The following is a 19,741-nucleotide window of genomic DNA, read 5'->3' as shown; positions in this document are numbered from 1 at the left end:
GGGTGGCACAGTGGTCTATTATGGTAGCTCACTAGCTATTGGTTGGTCAGGCATTTATGTAGCCAAGATTGGCTAAATCTGAGAGGTGGCAGGTTGGGCATGGTGGCTGAAGCCCTACAACGGATTGTCGCCCTGTCCAGGGTATTCCAGCCTTGCATCCAGTGTTTTCCGGTGAAACCATGACCAGGATAAAGTGCTTGAAGAAATAAAATCAAAATGAATTGTCTCTGTTTGGGCTGTTTTCCATTTGATCCACAGTCTGGACAGTAAATGTATAGCTGTTTTAAAAAGAATTCCTCTTCATTCATCTCAAATTAAGCAGAAGTAATTTTGGGGACAAATAGCAGGCGTTTGATAAAAGCAGATCAGAGAATTACTTTACAGAAAGCACATTCCGATACGGAGGACTTCACGCATAACAGAGGGTTAAGCTGTGGGCAAGATTCTATGATGAGGTGAGGAAAGGCCCCAAGTAAAGCTGCCAAGTGTTTGGGACCTGTGTGGTATGGTAAGCGTAAGAACAAAGTCTAGGCCCCCTTCACTCTTCAAATGCAAATTAGAACTCGTTCAGCTTGTGGGGCGGGGCCCTCTTCGAATGGCATACACACAAGCCCTGGTAACCACAAAGTTTTTGAATTGTGGGGTTCTGAATTTTAGGGGCTAAGGAAATCCCTGTTGATTTTAATGGTAGTACTGGAACACACAGACAAAGGATGCATACTAGTGGGCTCTTCCTCCGGTCATTAAAATCACTCCGTCTAGATCACTAGACCACTGCTTTTAATTTTGAGATCTGTTCTACCCAGAGGCTTCAATCAGACCTCACCGTTTGGTAACAGTACCTTACAATTAACCAACGATTGAGTTGTAGTCCTTGGACGTTTCAACAACAGACGTCGTTACTGAGAGATTAGAATAACTGGAGGCCTGCTGGGCAATCCTGAATGATGAGGCAGCTGAATAGCGAGAGGTTACAGGTCGGGATGGGCTCTTTCGGAGAGGCAGGACCGAAAGAGGGGGCCAGGGCAGGATTGGAGAATGCACATTGTGATGGAAAAGTTCTCCAGGACAAAAGAGGCAACCGGCACAGCTTTGCATTTCATTGAACAGACAGTTCACTTTTGTTCGGTGCCCTTGGTCGGGAGGCCTTGGAAGGTTTTGTAGCACTCTTTTTTTTTTAGCAAGCTCTCCCTCCACTTACACCCTATGAGGTTTTGAAAAGGGGTTCAAAAAGGAGGGAACAGGGAGAGGGAGGATGCTGGGCAGTGTGGCGAGGTGATAATGAAGGCTGGCTGGGGAATGTGTACATGAGTGTGGTGGAATGAAGCAAGTGTGGTCTATGTAGATCATCCTAAAAACCCTACACCCCCCTTTTCCCCATTCCCATCTGCCCCCACCTTTTCTGTTCCCCCCTCACTTTGCTTCTCTGTTTAGGATTCTCTGGGAACCAGTGCCAGTTTGACATCGATGAGTGCGCCAGCACGCCTTGCAAAAATGGCGCGAAGTGTATCGACGGGCCAAACATGTACACTTGCCAGTGCACAGAGGGTAGGACCGAGTTGTTAAAGATACACACACACACACACACATTTGCATTGGTTTATTACATTTATAGCTTTAGATGGGATTAGGACATGTCCATATCACAATATATATGAGTATTGGGCTGTTGTCAGTGCATCGTAACAAACAACTGATGCACTGACATTGGTAGCTCGGCTGTTAAGGTATAGGACTAGTAATCAGAAGGTTGTTGGTTAAATTTTCATTATTGCCAGATTACTACTGTTGGGCCCTGAGCAAGGTCCTTAACCCTCAATAGCTTGCATGGTATTCGATCATAATTTTAAGTCGGTTTGGATAAATGTGTCTGCTAAAATGGAGTAAATGTAAACAATGTACATTTTCATCCCTGCTACTAATTAAATATACATTTTTGACTTAATGACCATAATACAGTAATTATAAACAATCGTTATACTTTATTGACTATACACTTTTCTTAATATTACATTTAACCTTTTATTTAACCTCAGTGGCTTGGTGGGTAGCACTGTCGCTGCATAGCAAGAAGGTCCTGAGCTCCAGTTTCCTCCCACAGTCCAAAAACATGCAGTTACACTAACTGGAGCCCTTAATGTGTGTGTGTGTATTTGCCCTGTGATGGACTGGCGACATGTCCGGGGTGTATTTTACCTTTCGCCCGGTGAATTGTACCCACCATGACCAGGATAAAGTGGTGGAAAAGCTACAGCTAAAACTATGAAAACAATTATCACAAAAAATAAATAAAGGTTTTTAATTATAACGGTGGTCACAAAAACATAGCAGTTCTGCTTCTCAAAATTTGTGTTAGCAATTAAAGGTAAAGTAAGTTACTTTTGGGGAATCAGGTATTTGGCAGATCCGGCATCTCTGGTAGAAATCTCTTATTGAAAAGTTGGGTTCAGTCTGATACTTGGGTGTACTAAATCCCTACACATTTACACATGTGGAGTTTAAGTAGTGCCAGAGGTTGTAGCACTCTTTAGTATTGTATCACATATGATTGTGTCTAGACAGCTAGAAAGTCTGTTCTGTATTGATTATACAATATTTTCTTGTCCAGGTTACACTGGGAAGCACTGTGGCACCGACATTGATGAGTGCCTGTCCAATCCATGCCACTACGGGACCTGTAAGGATGGCCTGGCCAGCTTCACCTGCCAGTGTCATCCTGGCTACTCTGGCCGACTGTGCGAGGTCAACATCAACGAGTGTCTGAGCCACCCATGCCAGAACGGAGGCACCTGTCAGGACCGGGCCAATTCCTACCTGTGTGTTTGCCCTAGAGGAACTTCAGGTATGAACAGGGTCTAGAAAAAATTACTATAGCATTTAGTTTACAAATCTATGAGTAGGAAAATGTGAAAGATTTTGTGCATGTCTGTGTTTATATTCACAGGTGTGAACTGTGAGATCAATGTGGACGACTGTAAAAGCAATCCGTGTGACTATGGCAAGTGTATTGACAAGATCAATGGCTATGAGTGTGCCTGCGAACCAGGATACACAGGTCAGTTTTGGGATTGTACTTATTTAGCACAATTATTTAGCTTAAAAATAACACACTTGTATTACACTTTATCAACACATCAACCATGTAAATACTTTAAACTGAATAATGATATATATATACAGGTCCTTCTCAAAAAATTAGCATATTGTGATAAAGTTCATTATTTTCCATAATGTAATGATAAAAATTAAACTTTCATATATTTTAGATTCATTGCACACCAACTGAAATATTTCAGGTCTTTTATTGTTTTAATACTGATGATTTTGGCATACAGCTCATGAAAACCCAAAATTCCTATCTCAAAAAATTAGCATATCATGAAAAGGTTCTCTAAACGAGCTATTAACCTAATCATCTGAATTAACGAATTAACTCTAAACACCTGCAAAAGATTCCTGAGGCTTTTAAAAACTCCCAGCCTGGTTCATTACTCAAAACTGCAATCATGGGTAAGACTGCCGACCTGACTGCTGTCCAGAAGGCCATCATTGACACCCTCAAGCAAGAGGGTAAGACACAGAAAGAAATTTCTGAACGAATAGGCTGTTCCCAGAGTGCTGTATCAAGGCACCTCAGTGGGAAGTCTGTGGGAAGGAAAAAGTGTGGCAGAAAACGCTGCACAACGAGAAGAGGTGACCGGACCCTGAGGAAGATTGTGGAGAAGGGCCGATTCCAGACCTTGGGGGACCTGCGGAAGCAGTGGACTGAGTCTGGAGTAGAAACATCCAGAGCCACCGTGCACAGGCGTGTGCAGGAAATGGGCTACAGGTGCTGCATTCCCCAGGTCAAGCCACTTTTGAACCAGAAACAGCGGCAGAAGCGCCTGACCTGGGCTACAGAGAAGCAGCACTGGACTGTTGCTCAGTGGTCCAAAGTACTGTTTTCGGAAATCAAGGTGCCAGAGTCTGGAGGAAGACTGGGGAGAAGGAAATGCCAAAATGCCTGAAGTCCAGTGTCAAGTACCCACAGTCAGTGATGGTCTGGGGTGCCATGTCAGCTGCTGGTGTTGGTCCACTGTGTTTTATCAAGGGCAGGGTCAATGCAGCTAGCTATCAGGAGATTTTGGAGCACTTCATGCTTCCATCTGCTGAAAAGCTTTATGGAGATGAAGATTTCATTTTTCAGCACGACCTGGCACCTGCTCACAGTGCCAAAACCACTGGTGAATGGTTTACTGACCATGGTATTACTGTGCTCAATTGGCCTGCCAACTCTCCTGACCTGAACCCCATAGAGAATCTGTGGGATATTGTGAAGAGAAAGTTGAGAGACACAAGACCCAACACTCTGGATGAGCTTAAGGCCGCTATCGAAGCATCCTGGGCCTCCATAACACCTCAGCAGTGCCACAGGCTGATTGCCTCCATGCCACGCCGCATTGAAGCAGTCATTTCTGCAAAAGGATTCCCGACCAAGTATTGAGTGCATAACTGAACATAATTATTTGAAGGTTGACTTTTTTTGTATTAAAAACACTTTTCTTTTATTGGTCGGATGAAATATGCTAATTTTTTGAGATAGGAATTTTGGGTTTTCATGAGCTGTATGCCAAAATCATCAGTATTAAAACAATAAAAGACCTGAAATATTTCAGTTGGTTTGCAATGAATCTAAAATATATGAAAGTTTAATTTTTATCATTACATTATGGAAAATAATGAACTTTATCACAATATGCTAATTTTTTTAGAAGGACCTGTATATGTACATATAAGATAAGAGAGATAAGATAAGACTTTATTGATCCCGAAGGAAATTGCAGTGTCACAGTACTATACAAATTAAACAATTACAGTTACAATTTACAAATTACAGTACAAGTTACACAAGGGAAGACAGACAAAAAACAACACAATTAAACATAAAAGGGCATAAGCAAAAAGACAGGACATTATCATAAGCAGCCGCATACATATTATTGCACTAAGAGAAAAATATATTATTTTACAAAAGTATATTGCACTAAGAGAGATAAGATATTGCACTGCAAAAGAAAATCAACACTGTTCGGGTGGCAGGAGATCCGTAGTGTTCCTGGAATGGGGAGAATCATTGTAGAGTCTTACTGCAGTGGGAAGAAAAGATCTCACATGGCGCTCTTTAGTACAGCGCAGCTGTATCAGTCTACCACTGAACGTGCTTCTCTGTTTCTCCACTGTAGTGTGCAGGGGGTGTGATGTATTGTCCATAATAGAAAGCAGCTATATATACAGTGTATCACAGAAGTGAGTACACCCCTCACATTTCTGCAAATATTTCATTATATCTTTTCATGGGACAACACTATAGACATGAAACTTGGATATAACTTAGAGTAGTCAGTGTACAGCTTGTATAGCAGTGTAGATTTACTGTCTTCTGAAAATAACTCAACACACAGCCATTAATGTCTAAATAGCTGGCAACATAAGTGAGTACACCCCACAGTGAACATGTCCAAATTGTGCCCAAATGTGTCGTTGTCCCTCCCTGGTGTCATGTGTCAAGGTCCCAGGTGTAAATGGGGAGCAGGGCTGTTAAATTTGGTGTTTTGGGTACAATTCTCTCATACTGGCCACTGGATATTCAACATGGCACCTCATGGCAAAGAACTCTTTGAGGATGTGAGAAATAGAATTGTTGCTCTCCACAAAGATGGCCTGGGCTATAAGAAGATTGCTAACACCCTGAAACTGAGCTACAGCATGGTGGCCAAGGTCATACAGCGGTTTTCCAGGACAGGTTCCACTCGGAACAGGCTTCGCCAGGGTCGACCAAAGAAGTTGAGTCCACGTGTTCGGCGTCATATCCAGAGGTTGGCTTTAAAAAATAGACACATGAGTGCTGCCAGCATTGCTGCAGAGGTTGAAGACGTGGGAGGTCAGCCTGTCAGTGCTCAGACCATACGCCGCACACTGCATCAACTCGGTCTGCATGGTCGTCATCCCAGAAGGAAGCTGACGCACAAGAAAGCCCGCAAACAGTTTGCTGAAGACAAGCAGTCCAAGAACATGGATTACTGGAATGCCCTGTGGTCTGACGAGACCAAGATAAACTTGTTTGGCTCAGATGGTGTCCAGCATGTGTGGCGGCGCCCTGGTGAGAAGTACCAAGACAACTGTATCTTGCCTACAGTCAAGCATGGTGGTGGTAGCATCATGGTCTTGGGCTGCATGAGTGTTGCCGGCACTGGGGAGCTGCAGTTCATTGAGGGAAACATGAATTCCAACATGTACTGTGACATTCTGAAACAGAGCATGATCCCCTCCCTTCGAAAACTGGGCCTCATGGCATTTTCCAACAGGATAACGACCCCAAACACAACCTCCAAGATGACAACTGCCTTCCTGAGGAAGCTGAATGTAAAGGTGATGGACTAAACCCAATTGAGCACCTGTGGCGCATCCTCAAGTGGAAGGTGGAGGAGTTCAAGGTGTCTAACATCCACCAGCTCCGTGATGTCATCATGGAGGAGTGGAAGAGGATTCCAGTAGCAACCTGTGCAGCTCTGGTGAATTCCATGCCCAGGAGGGTTAAGGCAGTGCTGGATAATAATGGTGGTCACACAAAATATTGACACTTTGGGCACAATTTGGACATGTTCACTGTGGGGTGTACTCACTTATGTTGCCAGCCATTTAGACATTAATGGCTGTGTGTTGAGTTATTTTCAGAAGACAGTAAATCTACACTGCTATACAAGTTGTACACTGACTACTCTAAGTTATATCCAAGTTTTATTTCTATAGTGTTGTCCCATGAAAAGATATAATAAAATATTTGCAGAAATGTGAGGGGTGTACTCACTTTTGTGATACACTGTATATATATATTATAGATATAACATCTAACTGTGAATAGGTCTAAAAGGTTGGTACAGTGATATGACCAGTAGTATTGTTTTTGCTAAGCTCACCATTATTAGTGTTAAGTATTATATTCATTCATGTAATTTCTTTTTTTATGGTTTTACCTCCCATTTATCCTGGTCAGGGTCGAGGTGGGTAATCACTGGATGCAATGCAGTAATACACCTCTGACAGAACGCCAATCCATCACACATCCCTACTTCATGTCTGTATGACATCCAACCAGCTGATAGCACAACTGGATATTCAACCCCTAAATCCCAGGGGTGGTGGGGTGTTCGTATTCACCACTGCACCACCACTGCGCCCAGTGACCCTGCCCAGGATAAAGTGGTGGTACAAACATAAAATAAGAAAGCATTTTGTGATCTATTGGGATATATCTCAATGAGTAAAATCACCTCTTCTGTAGTGTTCGTTGAGCATAATGCTTGGGTATTAATATGGTACATCCAACATTAGAACCTTTAACAGCTGTGACATTGAGGAACTAAAAAAATATAACAGCTTTAACATATAACCGTGCAGCCTCAGGTAGTACAGTATATAAAACCATTAAAAACAATAAGAGAAACATCTGACTTTATGACATGCTCTTAGTATTCTATAGTCAAATCCCTGTATGAATGAATTTTTGATTCAAATATAATGTAAGTGGCACTCGGAAGATGAAATCTTCTTTACAGTAAAGAACAAGAGTCAACAAAGGCTTCCTAGGTGAGCCACTCACCGAAATGGGTGTGGAGGGACAGCTGGCCAGCGAGTAGACACTTTGCCCTGGCTGTGGTGTTGCCTTACATTCCCTCCCAATCCCCCGCCTGGCGCTCCGACACGCAAGCTGCCCTGCTCGCCCATTCAGCCTAAAGAGCTGCCAGGCATCTGGGGGGTTTGAAAGGACAAAAGATTTGCAAAAGATTTGTGTAAGCCGATCTCTTAAAAGGGGGAAGTTGGCGGGCGCTTTAAAGACGAACGACAAACGAAACCTCCCTTTTCATGCTGTGCCTCGCGTCGGCTGAATGGTGGCGCTGCTTCAAGTGGTGCATAAAAGCAGGGATTTAAGCTGGGGAACAAAGAGGCAATTCGGTGGCTGCGCAGATATTTTTGAAATAAATGCCACAACGAATGTGGACCATTAGATTGTTGGAAATTCCATTTCAAAACCAGTTGGGAAAGTTTGGGAGTTGCATGCCCTAATTATTGCGCTATAACAGCCCCTACTTTTTTGGGAGGGCTTTCTACAAGATTTTGAAGTTTGTGCCCATTTAATCAAAAGAGGATTTGTTTGGTCAGGCACTGGTGTTGAACAGTAAGGCCTGGCTGGCAATAGATTCTAGTTCATACCAAAGGAGTTCCTCTACACCAAACCTGTCAAACAGTGTTTTTATGGACCTTAGTGCTTAGTTGTGCTGGTATGGTAAGGGGCCTTACCAATGGGTGTGGCTAAAACACCTAAAATCAATAATTAGTAGGGGAGTTTACATGATGTTTACCATATAGTGGATTTAATGTTAAATAACTTAATTTTTGTTTTTAACTCAGGAAAAATGTGTAACATTAATATTGATGAGTGTGCCATCAACCCCTGTCACAATGGAGGAACATGTATCGACGGGGTCAACAACTTTACCTGTCAGTGCCCAGAGGGTTACCATGACCCCACCTGCCAGTCTCAACTCAACGAGTGTCTCAGTAACCCATGCATTCATGGACACTGTGAAGACAAAGTCAATGGGTATGACCACCTCACTTTTTCTCATGTACATACTGAGCTATATATGTACAAATCACATTTCCGGAAAAGTTAGGACAGTGTATTAATATAATAAAAACAAGAATCTGAGATTTAATAATTTTCTCCAACCCTAATTTAGCTGATTAAAGTACAAAAAAATTACTTTTAATGTTTTGGCTGACAAACTAGATTGTATTTTCTAAATATGAACAAATTTAGCACACTCAAAAGTGTTGGGACGGGGCAAAATTAGAGTGACAAGTATGTTAATATTCAAGTTTCACAGCTTTAAAATTTTACACATTTTACAATATGCATGGGAACTGGTAACAGGTGAGAATAGCATGATTGGGTGTAAAAGTGTATCCACCAAAGGCTTCGTCTTTGCAAGCAAAGCTGGGTTGTGGCTCAGCCCTTAGTGCCAAACTCTGTGAGAGAATTGTCATTAAGTTCAAGTATGGAAATCACTCTTGAATATGTGTGATCTTCAACCCATCAGACAGCAGTGATTGAGAAACTCATGATACTGTGATAAATTTAGCCTCATGGGCTCCGTAATTCTTTAAAACAACTTTGTCAGTTTACACATTCTACTGCAGCATCAAGAAATGCCTCTTAAAACTCTATGCCGGCCAGAATATCGCCGAGCTCTCTGAACCTGAGCTTACCTCAGATGAACCGAAAGGCAGTGGAAACATGCTGTGGTCAGATGAGTTCATGTGTCAGGAAAAATGGGCACTTGCTTGTCCTTGCCAAAGACAAAAAGACCATTCAGACTGTTATCAGTGAAAAGTGCAAAAGCCAGCATCTGTGATGGTATGGGAGTGCATCGGTGCCCACAGCATTGGTGACTTGCACATGTGTGAGGGTACCATTGATGTGGAGGCTTATGCGTATGCTGCCATCAAGGTGAACTTTTTAAACCCAGACGTTTATGCTTATGTAAGCAAGATAAAGCCAGACCTCATTATTTATAGGCTACAGTAATGTAGCAGCATAGACACAGAGTGTGTCTGCTTGACTGGCCTGCCTGCAGTCCTGATCTGTCTGCCATTGAGACTGTATGGCACACCATGCAGAGGAGATTCAGACAACAGTGACTGCACCCTGTTAAGCAGCTTAAGTCTTGTTTGAAGCAAGAATGGGCAAAATTCCCTCTTTTTTGAGTATGTTGCAGGCATTAATGTCTAAATCTGTTTGTATTTACAAAATGCAATCAAGCTGGTCAGTGAAAACACTGGCATTTCCTCCTTACTCAGTTTATTGAAACTTTCCTGTAGAAATTCACTGGAATTTTGCTTTGTCTTAAGCTGTGAATATTAAAATAACATATTCCATAGCAAGATCTCACTCATACCTCTTTTTCCCTAGTTATAACTGTATTTGTGATTCGGGTTGGAGTGGAATCAACTGTGACATCAACAACAACGAGTGTGAGTCCAACCCTTGCATGAACGGTGGCACCTGTAAGGACATGACCAGTGGTTACGTGTGTACTTGCCGGGCTGGCTTCAGTGGTTAGTGTTGATTCATTCTTTTACATACAAGCAAGTCACTTTGTTATTAAGTTTATTAAAAGTGATCTGGGTTACTCATGTTTTTAGGTCCTAATTGCCAAACCAACATCAACGAGTGTGCTTCAAACCCATGCCTGAATCAGGGGACTTGCATTGACGATGTGGCTGGCTACAAATGTAACTGTGTGCTGCCCTACACTGGTAATCATTTAACGGCTTACATTTTTGTTTGGCTAATTCATTGACCTTTTAAAAGAGCTCTACTCTAAGCTATCACTTCCAAGATATCAGGATACGAGAAATGTGTTCCGGAGGCCAGCTGCGTGCTCAGTTCAGCAGCAATGCTTCCTTTTTCCTTTCCTCACAACCCCATCGCCTGTTTGTTCACAACGGTCGCTGATAACAGGAATATGTTTGCAGAAGAGTCCACATTCTTTCCTTGTGCTGTATTATTTGACAAAACAGACAGAACTGAAATCAGATTCATTCCCACTGACTTTGCCGTGATGGAAAACTCCACACCATGTTGGAGGTAGAATAACAAGGGGGTCCTGGTCTCGGTCCTGGCTGGGTGGGAACAGTAGCCGTACACGTTTCCTGTTTGCCATATTTCCTCTCTCACAGAAAAGCAAATGACAGGACAATCGACGGAAAGGCCTGTCAGCTTCCTGTGCAGGCCTGCTGTCGTGGAAACAGATAGGAGGAGGGCTGTGAGGCCGACCAGCTCTTTTCAGCAGTGATGAAAGGCAAAGCTCTGAGAATGGGCGAATCTTTAAAGGGGCCAATTCCAAAAGTAGTGTCATTGACTAAATATAGTGCTGCTAGGAATGCAAGAGTGTCTTCCTTCAAGTTTGTTCCGCTTTTAAAGCCCAAAAAGAGCAAGTCAATAGACCAACAAAATGCTATAAAATGCTAGTAGCCATTAGGGACTGGTATTTTATTAGGTTTGACAGCTTGAGAACTGTGCCAAGAAAACCTGAGTAGTATTTAAATGGAGGGTGATGACACCCTGCTTAACTTCATTTCTGTGTCAAGCCAAATCTCAGTGGTGGTGGGTTAGCGTAATAGACCGTTGCATCACTCGAGTGCCCCCCAAGTAGTAATTTGAAAAAAAAGTTTAAACTGTGTTGTGCTAAACCGGATTGTGTCTTTTGATTCACAGGTGAGAAATGTGAAAACTTGTTAGAGCCATGCAGTCCCAAACCCTGTAAGAATAATGGCCTGTGTAAGCAGTCGGAGGACTATGAGAGCTTCTCCTGCGTGTGTCCTGAAGGCTGGCAAGGTTAGCAAGCACAATGACCCTCAACCACCACACCCGATAAACAATCCACTCTATTGTTAGCCTAGTACATCAGGGGTTTTCTGCCCCTTTTTGTGTGCCAACCTTGACCTTGCGCACCCCCCTTAGGAGCCGTCGCCCAGAAACCATTGCGAAAGCTCTTGACAAGCTAAAATAATATAATTAACGGTGTTCACATTATTCATACGATGTGGTTTTGCTTATTTAAATATTTACCTTATTCAATGCGATGGCTGAGCCTGTTTCTTCCAGCACATCATAGAAAGTTGTGGGTTAATATCAGACTGACAGCCAAAACTCTTGATGTAGATGGCTCATCGACATCGATGGTATCGGAATGGATGGCCTCGCTTGTGGAGTCCATGGCTGAAACAACACAGTCATTGTTTTTGTCACTCCCTTAAACTGATTTACACCAATCAGCCATAACATTAAAACCACCTCCTTGTTTCTACACTCACTGTCCATTTTATCAGCTCCACTTACCATATAGGAGCACTTTGTAGTTCTACAGGGTGGGCCATTTATATGGATACACCTAAATAAAATGGGAATGGTTGGTGATATTAACCTCCTGTTTGTGGCACATTAGTATATGGGAGGGGGAAAACTTTTCAAGATGGGTGGTGACCATGGCGGCCATTTTGAAGTCGGCCATTTTGGATCCAACTTTAGTTTTTTCAATGGGAAGAGGGTCATGTGACACATCAAACTTATTGAGAATTTCACAAGAAAAACAATGGTGTGCTTGGTTTTAACGTAACTTTATTCTTTCATGAGTTATTTACAAGTTTCTGACCACTTATAAAATGTGTTCAAAGTGCTGCCCATTGTGTTGGATTGTCAATGCAACCCTCTTCTCCCACTCTTCACACACTGATAGCAACACCGCAGAAGAAATGCTAGCACAGGCTTCCAGTATCCGTAGTTTCAGGTGCTGCACATCTCGAATCTTCACAGCATAGACAATTGCCTTCAGATGACCCCAAAGATAAAAGTCTAAGGGGGTCAGATCGGGAGACCTTGGGGGCCATTCAACTGGCCCACGACGACCAATCCACTTTCCAGGAAACTGTTCATCTAGGAATGCTCGGACCTGACACCCATAATGTGGTGGTGCACCATCTTGCTGGAAAAACTCAGGGAACGTGCCAGCTTCAGTGCATAAAGAGGGAAACACATCATCATGTAGCAATTTCAAATATCCAGTGGCCTTGAGGTTTCCATTGATGAAGAATGGCCCCACTATCTTTGTACCCCATATACCACACCATACCATCAATTTTTGTGTTCCAACAGTCTTGGAGGGATCTATCCAATGTGGGTTAGTGTCAGACCAATAGCGGTGGTTTTGTTTGTTAACTTCACTATTCACATAAAAGTTTGCCTCATCACTGAACAAAATGTTCTGTGTAAACTGAGGGTCCTGTTCCAATTTTTGTTTTGCCCATTCTGCAAATTCAGTGCGCCGATCTGGGTCATCCTCGTTGAGATGCTGCAGCAGCTGGAGTTTGTAAGGGTGCCATTTGTGAGTAGCTAATATCCGCCGAAGGGATGTTCGACTGATGCCACTCTCCAGTGACATGCGGCGAGTGCTACGCTGTGGGCTCTTGCTGAATGAAGCTAGGACAGCCACTGATGTTTCTTCATTAGTGACAGTTTTCATGCGTCCACATTTTGGCAAATCCAACACTGAACCAGTTTCACGAAACTTGGCAAGCAGTTTGCTAACTGTAGCATGGGAGATGGGTGGTCTCGTAGGGTGTCTTGCATTGAAATCTGCTGCAATGACCCGGGTACTGCGTTCACCAGACATCAACACAATTTCTATCCGCTCCTCACGTGTTAACCTCTGCGACATGTCAATGGCTGTAAACAAAGAGAAGCTTGTAAATAACTCATGAAAGAATAAAGTTACGTTAAAACCAAGCACACCATTGTTTTTCTTGTGAAATTCTCAATAAGTTTGATGTGTCACATGACCCTCTTCCCATTGAAAAAACTAAAGTTGGATCCAAAATGGCCGACTTCAAAATGGCCGCCATGGTCACCACCCATCTTGAAAAGTTTTCCCCCTCCCATATACTAATGTGCCACAAACAGGAAGTTAATATCACCAACCATTCCCATTTTATTTAGGTGTATCCATATAAATGGCCCACCCTGTACAATTACTGACTGTAGTCCATCTGTTTCTCTGCATGCTTTTTTCGCCTGCTTTCACCCTGTTCTTCAATGGTCAGGTATTATTTAGGTGGTGGATCATTCTCAGCACTGCAGTGACAATGACATGGTGGTGGTGTGTTAGTGTGTGTTGTGCTGGTATGAGTGGATCAGACACAGCAGCGCTGCTGGAGTTTTTAAATAACGTTTCCACTCACTGTCCACTCTATTAGACACTCCTACCTACTTGATCCACCTTGTAGATGTAAAGTCAGAGACGATCGCTCATCTATTGCTGCTGTTTGAGTTGGTCATCTTCTAAACCTTCTTCAGTGGTCACAGGACGCTGCCCACGGGGCGCTGTTGGCTGGATATTTTTGGTTGGTGGACTATTCTCAGTTCAGCAGTGACAGTGAGGTGTTTAAAAACTCAATCAGTGAATAATCCACCACCTAAATGATACCTACTCTGTAGGTGAAAACAGGCTATAAAAGCATGCAGAGAATCAGTTTGACTACAGTCAGTAATTGTAGAACTACAAAGTGCTCCTATATGGTAAGTGGAGCTTATAAAATGGACAGTGAGTATAGAAACAAGGATGTGCTCATAATGTTATGCCTGATCGGTGTATGTTCACAGTTATCCCATTTTTTAAGTTTTGCTAGTCACCGGTCCTAAAAAAACATTAAGACGTGTGTGTAAAAAAACTCACAGGTTGACAACCCCGGTAGTACATTGGCAGCATGCAGTGTACTAATAATGTGTATACTGACTTTTTAAAGTAAGTTTAAGTACTTTTTTTAAGCAGTAGAAATCTGGAAGCATCTGACCCCTCTTCCCACTTTTCCTCTTTCTTCAGGTCAGACCTGTGAGATCGATATCAACGAGTGCGTTAAGAATCCCTGTCGCAATGGCGCCACCTGCCAGAACTCCATCGGCAGCTACAAGTGCAGCTGCAAATCAGGATATACAGGCCGCAAATGTGAGACTGACATTGATAACTGCAAGCCCAGTAAGTGTCCCTCCTTCTCCATTTTCTTTCTTTTACCTACGACCATAATTATAATTTTTGGCTTTTAAAATGAATTGACCACCACAGAACCACAGAAGTGCCAGTGAGTCCATAATCAATACAACATATTTACCTTTCAAACATATCAACCACTTTGTTTAAGGAGCCATACTCTGCTCAGTGTGATGTGTCAAACAAACTAGCAGACGTTTAGGATCATAATCATTGCACTCAACTTGAACATGATAGATACTTGATATTTACCCAATCAATCTTTTTTCCCCCACTTTTCCCCCCCAATTTTTCTCCCCTAATCTAGTCGTGTCCAATTACCCTGATTGCGTCCTCTATACTGATTCGACCCTTTTCGCCGCTGACTGAAAACGCCACTCAACTGACTTGCGCCCCCTCCGGCACGCAGTCAGTACAGCCTGCATTTTTCACCTGCACGAGCCGAGTTCATACACTGACGGGCACTGCGCACGGAGGGTCACACCCCCCTCAATGTTATTCCTCAGCCCTGTGCAGGCACCATCAGTCAGCCAGCAGGGGCCGCAGTTGCACCAGTTATGAGGACCTATGATCCGACTTCTACCCCTAACCCTCATACTGCCGCCCAACCCAGTCGGAAAGGTAGAGCTGAGATTCGATACGATGTATCCGGAACCCCAACTCTCGTGAGCTAGTGTACTTTACCGCTGCGCCACCTGAGCGGCTACCCAGTCAATCTTTATATTGCTGCCTGCCCCGTTTCCTTCAAAAACGACCTCATTTACATACACTATATGGCCAAAGTCATTTGGATACCTGATCATTAGCTTGCTGGGCAACCCATTCCAAAAACAAATGGTATTAAAACAGATTGATCTCTATGTGATCTTTTTAGCTATAACAGCCACTCTTCTGAGAAGGCTTCTCACTTTACCTTTCAATATGTCTGTGGGAGTTTGTGCCCATTCAGTCAAAAGAGCATTTGTATGGCTGGGCACTGATGTTGGTCCAGAAAGCCCCAACTGGTGTTCCAGTTCATTCCAAAGCTGTTGAGTGGGGCTGACGTCAGGGCTCTGTGCAGGCCACTGGAGTTTGCTTTGTGCATGGGGGCACAGCCATGCTGGAACAGAAAAGGACAGAAGAGTTGGATGTATATAGTTTTCTTTGTGTAATTGATTTATTACATCTGTTAGCAGTTGTTGTGGCTGAAACACATAAATTAAAAAATTAGAAGGGGTTTCCCAATAATTTTGTCCATATGTTTCTCTATTTACTAATAATGATTTCCTTTGTATGAAGTATAATGGACATTTAAAGGTCATTTAAGGGTATTTTTTTAAATAAATGCCCCTTATTTGATCATGATTATAGCAAGATATGAGCCTAGGGCTTTTCAACAATATGACAAGTCTCTACACCAATCAGATGCAGAAAAATTCAACATTATAAAATGGAAAGTAATCTAAACAAACAAGCTGCTCTAGTTAAAGGCTCTTGATTACATGAGCACACAGTACATCTGTATAGAAAAATTAATCTGAATGATCAGTTTTATCAATTTTATCTTTGGCAAAAAATGGTATGTAAAAATTATTTTAAATGTTTACAAATGCTAAAGGGCAGCTTTCATTTAAAATAATATGGTGCAGTACAACTTCATTTAGTGACTATTTGTGATCATTGTTGGTCAGTATTATTACGCAGCACTCCTCCATAACTACATTCTGTTCCCTCTTTACCCAGACCCTTGCAGTAACGGTGGCTTCTGCAAAGATGGCATGGACACGTACACGTGCACTTGCCTGCCAGGATTCCGTGGCGTCATATGCGAAGAGGACATCAACGAGTGCCTCAGCAACCCGTGCAAGAACGGTGCCAACTGCACGGACTGCGTTAACAGCTACACCTGCACGTGCCTGCCCGGCTTCAGTGGCATTCACTGCGAGACCAACACACAGGACTGCACTGAGAGGTAAACCCAACTCTCTTCAGCCTTTTTCTCTGGATCAGTCGAGTGATTTACACTCATGTGTAAATCACAACCTTTGCACACACAGTGCCTTTACTGTTTACTTACAATGGTCAATTGTTTTCAAAATTCGTACTTAAATTGAAGAGTTCTCTTTTAGCACAAAAAGCTTATCTGATTTGGGATAAACTCCCTTTGGGGTGTCTTGCCATGCCATGTCTTGGTTTTAAAGTTACTGTTTTATCCTGTGCATAATAACTGGTGAGATGTTTTGTGTCCAAAAATGTGCTTGCAATTATTCCTGTGATTGTGTTGCTCTGTTGTGAGAAAACCATTATTTTTATGTAAAATTCTTTTTTATGATTTTGCAACATTATATTTGTCACAGCTCTTGCTTTAATGGTGGCACCTGTGTGGATGGCATCAACACTTTTACCTGCCTTTGCCTGGCCGGCTTCACGGGTAACTACTGCCAGCATGACATCAACGAATGTGATTCTAAGCCCTGCATGAATGGCGCCACATGCCACGACAGCTACGGAACATACAAATGCACCTGCCCACATGGGTATCGTGGTTTCAACTGCCAGGTAGGATCCTCCTTCCATTAAGATCTGAGACTGACTTCAGTTTTCATTTGTTTTTATATAGGATGCATATTTCATTATTCGGTGTTAATCAATTTATTAACATTCTAGTTATGTATGCTCTACTCTCTGTAGGATCTGGTAAACTGGTGCAAGCCATCTCCATGTAAGAATGGAGGCACGTGCAGACAGAGTGGTACCACCTACAGCTGCCAGTGTCAGACAGGATGGACTGGACTTTACTGCGATGTCCCCAGCGTCTCCTGTGAGGTGGCAGCCAAACAACAAGGTAAGGACTATGTGTGCCTGTGTGCTGTTTGTTCAGATCCTATGCCACACGTAGGCTTGCTGCTCAGGCCAGGACCTTATTCGACTTTCTTCTGTCTTCTCTGTAGGTGTGGAGGTGGCCAAATTGTGCCGGAACTCTGGTCAGTGCCTGGATGCAGGGAACACACACTACTGCCAGTGCCAGGCGGGATACACAGGCAGCTACTGCGAGCAGCAGGTGGATGAGTGCATTCCCAACCCCTGCCAGAATGGAGCTACTTGCACTGATTACCTTGGAGGATATACTTGTGAGGTGAGCTAGTGCTTAGTCTGTCTGCAGCTTTATTGGCTTGCACAGGTCCTTGACTGAGCTGAGCTCTCGGTTTTAGTATGATGTATTCCACAAACCTGGTGGTCTGGTGTCCACATACTTTTGGCCATATGATGTCTTTGGAAAAGAGAGAAGCTTTCTCAATAATTTGCTGCTATTATGAAGTTTTTAAATACAAGTCTTTAGTAAATCAGAATCTTGTTTTTCTGTTAGCACACTGGCTAGTTTGTTACCTTTATAAATTCATTTAATACAAAATATAAAGTGATGGGTGCTCGGTTGGCTCAGTGGTAATATACTCTAGCTCAGTAGTGCTGGAATCCAAGGTTTGAGCTGTGGGGATAATTGGCTGTGTCTAGTTAGGGAAAGGGGGCCTAATAAGAAGCCCGGTGATGGATTGGTGTCCTGTCTGGGCTGTGTTACTGCATTGCTCACACGGAAAATCTGCCCCACCTTGACCCTGGTAATAAAAAAGCAATGGTGATAAAAATAAACAAATGAATAACTGGGTCACTGGCTTGACCAGATCAGTGTATAAATCCTGATTTTGTGTACTGTAAAGAGCTGATCGTCCGGCATGACCCTGGTAAAAATGCAAAAAACAAACAGAAGAAGCGTGTTTGTTCATATTAGGCATTAATCTGGATCTTTTTCTCTTTCTTTCTTTTACAGTGTTTGCCAGGTTATCATGGAGTAAACTGCACCAGTGAGATCAATGAGTGCCTGTCTCAGCCCTGCCAGAACGGGGGCATCTGCATCGACCTCGTCAATGCCTACAAATGCTCCTGTCCCAGAGGAACCCAGGGTCAGCTTCCTCCTCTCCTAATCTGTTCATCCTATCCTTCACTAATTAGCACATAGCTTATCTAAACTTCTCCTCTCTGATTGATTTATCCTGGGCGGGTAAAGGGGCACAAATTTAATTGCATCTTGCGGGTTATACGCAGGATATAAAGGCCACATCACGGGGCATCAGGCGGTGCTGGTAATGCACAGCATTTGAATTTCAGTAGTTGAATTGGCTACTCAAAGTGCCCTAAATGTGAATAAGTGTAAAGTAATAGAACACAGAATTCTACTTCCCTCAGTCAGGGAGATTTTAAATGGTACATCAGAAAAACGTTTACCCTTATTTACATTTACATTTAGCAGACGCCTTTATCCAAAGCGACTGAGCAATTAAGGGTTAATGGCCTTGCTCAAGGGCCCAACAGCAGCAATCTGGCAGTGGTGGGGCTTGAACCAGCGACCTTCTGATTACTAGTTCAGTACTTTAACCGCAAGTCTACAACTGCCTTACCATTTCAGATGATTAAGGCTCTACCTGATTCACGGCCATGAAAAATCACGTCACGGACCGTGAAATGAGCCGTTTCCCATGTAATATGCAACTAGCTGTGAAATACAAAATTTAAGGTGTGTGTTTAGTGATTTAACGTTTTTCATACATGTAGCGTTCAAGTGCCTCATGTTTACTGGTTAATTTGCACTATGATGCGGTCCTAGCAATCCTACGGCAATTCAGTTAGCAATCGCTTAGTCAAAATGGCCAAGATAGAAGTGTAAAGCAGCTAAAAACACGACTCGGGTAGGGCCCTACTGATGATGCAATAGTCATTCAGCTTGATAGGAGCTGTTTTTTTAACACTCCAACTGTATTCCAGGTGTTCACTGTGAAATCAATATAGACGACTGCACGCCCTTCACGGACCCTGTGACTCACGAGCCCAAGTGCTTCAACAATGGCCGATGCATGGACCGTGTTGGTGGGTATCACTGTGAGTGCCCACCCGGCTATGTGGGTGAGCGCTGCGAGGGCGATGTCAACGAGTGCCTGTCCAACCCCTGTGACCCGCGCGGCACCCACAGCTGCATCCAGCTTACAAACAACTACCGCTGCGAGTGCCGCACTGGCTACACAGGTCAGATCGTGCTGTCCTTCGCACAGTTTACTTTCGTGGTA

At 43.2% G+C, this 19,741-nt stretch overlaps 1 protein-coding gene across 1 annotated transcript in view; it reads left to right on the top strand.

Moving 5' to 3' along the window:
• Positions 1 to 19,741, top strand: part of notch1b (notch receptor 1b) — a 55,126-nt gene that overhangs the window by 23,321 nt on the left and 12,064 nt on the right. The window contains exons 10-23 of the mRNA XM_063018243.1: positions 1,435 to 1,548; positions 2,609 to 2,842; positions 2,945 to 3,055; positions 8,449 to 8,641; positions 10,013 to 10,158; positions 10,246 to 10,359; positions 11,321 to 11,440; positions 14,481 to 14,633; positions 16,368 to 16,596; positions 16,982 to 17,183; positions 17,316 to 17,469; positions 17,576 to 17,760; positions 18,451 to 18,583; positions 19,443 to 19,700. Of these exons, the coding sequence (XP_062874313.1) occupies positions 1,435 to 1,548; positions 2,609 to 2,842; positions 2,945 to 3,055; positions 8,449 to 8,641; positions 10,013 to 10,158; positions 10,246 to 10,359; positions 11,321 to 11,440; positions 14,481 to 14,633; positions 16,368 to 16,596; positions 16,982 to 17,183; positions 17,316 to 17,469; positions 17,576 to 17,760; positions 18,451 to 18,583; positions 19,443 to 19,700 (2,346 nt within the window). The remainder of the gene's footprint in view (positions 1 to 1,434; positions 1,549 to 2,608; positions 2,843 to 2,944; positions 3,056 to 8,448; positions 8,642 to 10,012; positions 10,159 to 10,245; positions 10,360 to 11,320; positions 11,441 to 14,480; positions 14,634 to 16,367; positions 16,597 to 16,981; positions 17,184 to 17,315; positions 17,470 to 17,575; positions 17,761 to 18,450; positions 18,584 to 19,442; positions 19,701 to 19,741) is intronic.

Source organism: Trichomycterus rosablanca, chromosome 21, assembly GCF_030014385.1.
Source record: "Trichomycterus rosablanca isolate fTriRos1 chromosome 21, fTriRos1.hap1, whole genome shotgun sequence".
Lineage (NCBI taxonomy): Eukaryota > Metazoa > Chordata > Actinopteri > Siluriformes > Trichomycteridae > Trichomycterus > Trichomycterus rosablanca.
The sequence above is the reverse complement of the archived record's forward strand: the minus strand, read 5'-3'. Positions and strand labels throughout refer to the sequence as shown.